Raw genomic sequence first — 6645 nt, forward strand, 5'->3', positions numbered from 1 at the left:
AACCCTTACGCTTGTAGATAAATCGAAAAAAAAAAAAAAAAAAAATACCCCCATAAAAACGAACTCGAAATTTCACATGATCTTGTAAACATTGCAATGGATTTATATGATAAAAATACTAGAAAAAGAAAAAGAAACTCCAAGCTTATAATATCATCAGGAAATGAAGAAGACGACGTAGATTTGACTGAAAAAAATAAAAAAAACAAATTAATAAGCAGCGATGTTGATTGCAAAAATGAACCATGTGAACAGAACGACGCGCAAGTAAAAAAAGAGTGTGACGCGAATAATAGATCTGCTCTAAAGGGGCAAAGGGTCGATGCGGAATATGACCAAATGGAAGAAATAATCACCGTGGATGGTGATGATGGTAATTATAAATTAGAGGTGGAAGAAAAGCAACAAATGGGAAAAAACGAACAAGCAACAAATTCTCCCGTTCCAACCACGGAAATAAAATTAGAGCACGAGCAGGAATTAATTAAAAAATATGATGACCCGTGTAATAGCAACAACATGCCCGGAAAAAACGAAATGATAAAATTACAAAGTGGAAAATTAACCAAATTGGAAAATAAGGGTAACAGCGTGATGAAAGGAAAAAAAAAAAAAAAATTCGCAGACCATCATTCGAACAATAGCATTTATAAAAATATAGAAGAAATACCTGTGATCCACACAACAATGGAAGAGTTATCAAATCCAATTTTATTTTTCGAAAAATATAATTCCATTGGACTAAAATATGGAGCTATGAAAGTAAAACCACCCAATTTTTTCGAACCACAATTTAACTCGTACTATCTAAATATGAAATTTAATATACGAAAACAAAAAATCAACGAACTGAAGCATGGGAAGGAATTTGATCACCCTGAGGAGTACTGGTCCTTGTATGAGGTGTACAAATATAACCAAATGCTGGAGAAGATGTACCTACCAAAAGAAAAAGAGAGCTTGGAAAATATCGAAAAGAAATATTGGGAAATCATCAATAAAGGAAAAGAGCAAGTCGTTTCTATATATGGCGCTGATTTGCCCGTATCCAAAAATCATCCTACGTGCCTATTTCATAACAACCTAAAACGGCTTGAGGACTCCGGGCGGAATGACAGTGGTAGTGACATCAGCACTGCGAACGGGAGCAGATGTAGCAGTGTCAAGAGTGGGACCATTGAATCATCGTGCGAGTCGAGTAGCTATCATCTGAAAAGGGGAGAAGAAGGGGACAGTGGTTTATTACATGCGGGTGAGTTCAAGGAAGAAATGTGTGAAGACCCTACAAACGTGTATGTGCCATCGCGTGTGGATAAACTAAATGATGACATGAGCCTTTCGCTTCCCCTGGGGAACAGCAGTAACGAAGATAATAGCGATTGCTCTAATGGTCACTGCTCTAATGGTGATTGTACCAATGACGACTGTACCATTGACAGTGCAAACGCCCACCGCATCAGTGAAAATGGAATTCACCACTGCTGCAATGACAATGCAAATAACGAAGGGATAGTGAGTGAGCACAAACGGGGTATAATAGATGTGATTAATATTTCTGATCCTGAAAATGTCACGATGGAAGAAAACCGGGTCGATAATAGAGGACATGCAATAAACAAGAGCGAGGATGATACTTATTTGGGCAGGGATCGAAAAAAGGATCACAGTGATCATCCAAGGGGTAGTATCAATGGGATCGACACTGATAGAAGAACCCCTAGTTGTGCAGGTGGTATAAACGAAATCTCTAGCACTGAAGGAGGTGTGTGCCAAAGCGCCAGTGATAAAAATGATAGGAGCAAAGGGACCTCTAGTGGAGAGGTGAAATTTTGTCACACGAGCAGTGAAACAAATGTAGGAAATCTAAACCCTGATAAAATGTTTATCAAACAGAGAGAAAAGTACTACTCCGAAATAAATAATGTAATTAAAAACATAAATGAAAATTTGAATATAAAATCACTCCCCTTTATAAAAGGATCGATGCTACGAAATGTAGATATATCCATCGAGGGGGTTAACATTCCATGGTTATATGTCGGAACGCTCTTTTCCTCCTTCTGCTGGCACACAGAAGATAATTATTTCGCTTCTATAAATTATCAGCATTGGGGGAAACCCAAAATATGGTACGTCATACCACCTCTATACAGTGACAAGGTGGAAGATGTTATTTATGAATACTTAAAAGAAAATAGTAATCAGGAGGATGTGCTGATGGAAAGATCAAATGGAAAAATGAAAAAAAAGGAGCGCAGAAATTTATTTAATAATTCTGATTTAAAAAAAAAACTCAAAGAAGAAAGCTCTATTATGCACATTATCGGAAGTGAGCAAAGGCTAAAAAATTTGCGCATTTCAAAAAATAGCCCAAATTTAACCTCTACGAATCGTACTACTACTGGAAGTACTAGCTGCTCCAGTGCTGTAGTGGCTAGCACTAGCGCGACTGCCACTACTATGGCTAGTAATAGCCACAGCAATAGTAGCAGCGCTAGCAGTAGTACGGCCACGAGCGCTAGCCATAATACACCTGAAGATAATTTACTCCTTATAGATGTCGATATAAATAATGCAGATTTGATATATAGAAAATCTTATTTGAATTACAAAATTGTGGATAGAAAACAAATTAATTTTAAAAAAGAAAATAATAAAAATAAAATTTACAAATTAACCATACAAGTTCCAATTGAGGTTTTTCTAAAAAATAAGATTCCAGTTTATAAAAACATTCAAAGAAAAAATGAATTTATTTTCCTATGGCCTAAAACATTTCATGGAGGTTTTAATTCAGGCTATAACTGCAATGAAGCTTGCAATATTGCTCCCACATTTTGGCTATTTTACGGCTTACAGTCATATTACAATTACAAATATTTTAGAAACACCTGTATATCCATTCATTTCATTTTATTTTCAAATTTATTGCATTATCAAGAATATACATTTAGCCAACTCAAACACATCATATACTCCCTGCGTTATATACTAACTGATGAGTACAAATTTTTTAGGGAAAGTAAAACGTTATTTATAGAGTTCACCCTAAATCGCGATGCCCTTTTTAATAATAAGCTTATGAATTATTCAGGCTATTTATCTCTGGATTTGAATAAAATGTACGCGAATTTCGAATGCCAGAAAAATAAACACTTTTTTTTCCAAAACATTAAGAGTAAACTGGAATTTTTTTACAAGGATTGCGATGCCTGTAATTCCCCCACGTTCAACAGTAAGATTACATATATATGTACTTGCGTGATATACGAATGGCGCGTACAAATGTACATGCATTTTGCGCGAATTAAATGAGGGAGAGTTAAGCGCGCATTTTGCGCGCGCAGTTACATGCAAACATAATATTCGAACGCAATATACGAACGCAATATACGAACGTAATATACGAACGCAATATACGAACGTAATATACGAACGCAATATGCGAATGCAATGTGCGAATGCAACATGCGAACATTACATGCGTACATCACATGCGTACATTGCATTTAAACGCGCATATATACGCGTATAATATACGGTTATGGCTCTCGTGGAGCGAGTGTTCAATGTATACGCTGCAGTGGGGCTAAAGATGCGTTGTACATGCATAATATATGCGCAAATGTATATGCACTATGTATTACATGCGCCCCAAAGGTGCAGAAAGCATAAATACGCTGAAAAAATCATAAAAATAAAATGAGGAGAAAAAATAGAATTAAAACAAAAACGAAAGTAAAAAAAAAAAATAAAAGCGAAGAACGAAAAAAATAACAAATAAAAGTTGAAGAGAAAAAATAGAGATATAAAAAATTGAAAAATTAAATAAATAACATGCATATAGAAAAAAATAGAAGTCAATGAAAATTAAAAAAAATTAAGATAATATATAGAGAATAAAAATTATTGCAAAAAAAAAACATGGTTCTATGAAAAGCGCAAATTGCATTTATTGATATTGCGTGCAATATAGCACCGTGTTTCATTGTATAAAATTAAAATAATTATAGTATAGTAAAATATATACCCCGTTGTATTTGCGGATTTTGCCTATTTTTTTTTTTATTTCAGGTTCAATTATATGCCCCCACTCCAATGACATTCTATGTATTCATTGCTCCGAAGAACATAGTTGCAAGTGCAAATTTAAGTAAGTCCACCACTGTTTATTTACGCATATAATATGCGTGCATAATACCGCTTTGAAATTATATATATGCGGAGGAGCCATTGAAATTTTTATATATTTTTTATACGCGCAAATAATAAATTATATTCTATGTATGCAAAAATGTGGGCACCTAAAATACATATTTTTATTCTATATTTTTATTTTTGGTAGAGTTGCACTAAAAAGATATACGCTTCTAGAAATGATGAAGATTTTGACCCTCCTAATTCACTATGCCAATAAAATTGTAAGAAAATGCATGCCGAAAAAAATAGCAAGGTCAATTTTATTCTGACCGAAAAAAAAGTGTACTTTGGTTTCCATACTTTGCATTTTTTAGTTTCATTTGTGCTAAAATAGAGGATGGATGTGCTTTAATTTGTATTCATTTTACTTACATGGGTGCATTTTTAGCACCCTTTTTTCCGTTGGGTGCACTTTTGTCACTTTTTTCATACTAGGTGCACTTTTGTCTTTTTTTTCAAAAATAGGTGCATTTTTTCAATATTTTTCCTTTTTTTCTTTTTTTCTTTTCATTTCTTTTTTTTGTTTTTCGAAATGTTTTGCAGATTTTGCAATTATATGCAATGGAGTGCATTTTTTTGCAATTTTCTCAAAAATTGCAAATTTTTGCCAAGTTCGTTGTTAGCATGTTGTCATTATGTTTTCAGTACGTTGCCAGTTCGTGTTCAATGCGTCGTAAGTATGTTACCTTCCATTGTAAATTATGTTGCCAACACGTTATTATAATGTTCTTTTAGTGTTGTAGACCCCTTGCAAATGAGTTGATCGTTCGTGTTGTGATTACTTTGTTCGTTCGCTTCGATTTCACTGTTTGTTTGTTGCGAGTGCATTGCGAGCCCGTTGCTAGTCCGTTGGCAATCCTTGTTTGTCTGTTGCCTGTTCGTTTCATGTTGTGCTTTGCTTGTGAGTTGATTTTAGCGTAATATTAGTTTAATATTAATGTGATGTTAGTTTTACATTCATTAGATTTTAGTTTGATTTATATTTGTTGTAAGTTTGTTGCCAATTTGATCTTTATTTGTTCATCTGTGCGTTCCCATTTTGACAACAAAATTTCAGTGGAGTATAGTAATGATGTGCACATATTCTTTTTGTAGATTACATTTGTATATTGTTTCAAGTTACAAGCTGATGCGCTTTTATTTCCGTATCACCCTTTTGATAATTTTTTGTTCCCTTGTTTTGTTGTTGTTTTTTGTAAATGCATGTGTTTAGTTGAGTTTTTTGTTTGAACGTATTTTGATTTGAAGTACTACTGCATGTGTACATGTTTTAGTGAATTACAATATGCCAATCCTCCACTTTCTTGCATTCTTTGTTTTTCAATTGTAGCATTGATGTGGCTATTGTTTTTGTCATGATTTTTTGATTTTTAATTAAATGTTTGTATTGATAATATATGTACATATATGATTTTTATTCTCATGACTTATTTGCATGATGTCGAAGCACAAGTAGCACCCTCTTGATGTTGTGTATTTTGTGTACGCTTGTGTGTACATTTGTATGCTTGGGTGTACATATGTATGCTTGTGTATGTTTTGTAATTCGGCGTTGCACGCGCATGTACACACACATATATACACACACACACACACTTTGTTTTTATTTTTGTTTCCATATTTGTCCCTATCTTTGTTTTAACCTTTGCTTTATTTTATTCCTCCCCTTTTTTCATTTTTCTCTTGATGATTATAGAAAGCGAGTGATGAGAAAGAGGTGCAATTTGACGACATACCTGATTACAATTCATTGAAAATTTTTGAAGACAAGAACTCAATTAAACTATATAACTTAATTCGAGAAACCAAAAGATCAGATCTGGAAAAGAGACCCAGAACGACAAATTATATAGACCTAGAAAATTACTGCTTCGAAAAATTAAACAACGTCGGCAAAGAGAAGAACAAGAGGGAAAAAACAAAAAATGAAAAGAGCATTGTGTTGGAAGATTACTACGCAAGTTCAAATCACTTTAAGACAAAATTGACCTTGAAGTACTTTCTTCTAACATACGAAGAAGAGATGGAAGATAATCCATTGAAAATTTTACCAAAGCTTATAATTTAATTAATAAATTGGTTTGTTTTAATTTTTTTAAAAAAATTTTATTTGTAATTTTACCTTTTAATGATGAAAATATGTGCAATTGATGACGAAAAAAATATGTTTCAAGTTTGGGGATATACATATGTATACATATAAATACATATGTGTATATATATATTACTTTTTTTTTTTTTGCAATAAAACATAAATTTTTTAGAAATTTAAGACAGTATATATGCACATATACATATTATCCAAAACTTTTCCCACAAATATATTGTTTTAGAATTATGAATCATACAAATTTATATTTAATTATTTTTTTAGTATAAATGCCTCATTGATACATTACCATATTTTTTTGTTTAATAAATGATAATTGATATATTTTTGTTATA

General features: G+C 32.7%; 1 protein-coding gene across 1 annotated transcript; it reads left to right on the forward strand.

Moving 5' to 3' along the window:
* Positions 1-96: 96 nt before the first annotated feature.
* Positions 97-3315, forward strand: PCYB_143830 (JmjC domain containing protein; the record flags this gene model as incomplete). Its single annotated transcript, XM_004224854.1, has 2 exons — positions 97-267; positions 310-3315. 2 exons carry the CDS (start codon positions 97-99, stop codon positions 3313-3315), a joined length of 3177 nt encoding a protein of 1058 aa, XP_004224902.1.
* Positions 3316-6645: the final 3330 nt, after the last annotated feature.

This window comes from Plasmodium cynomolgi, chromosome 14 (genome assembly GCF_000321355.1).
Source record: "Plasmodium cynomolgi strain B DNA, chromosome 14, whole genome shotgun sequence".
Taxonomy (NCBI): Eukaryota; Apicomplexa; class Aconoidasida; order Haemosporida; family Plasmodiidae; genus Plasmodium; species Plasmodium cynomolgi.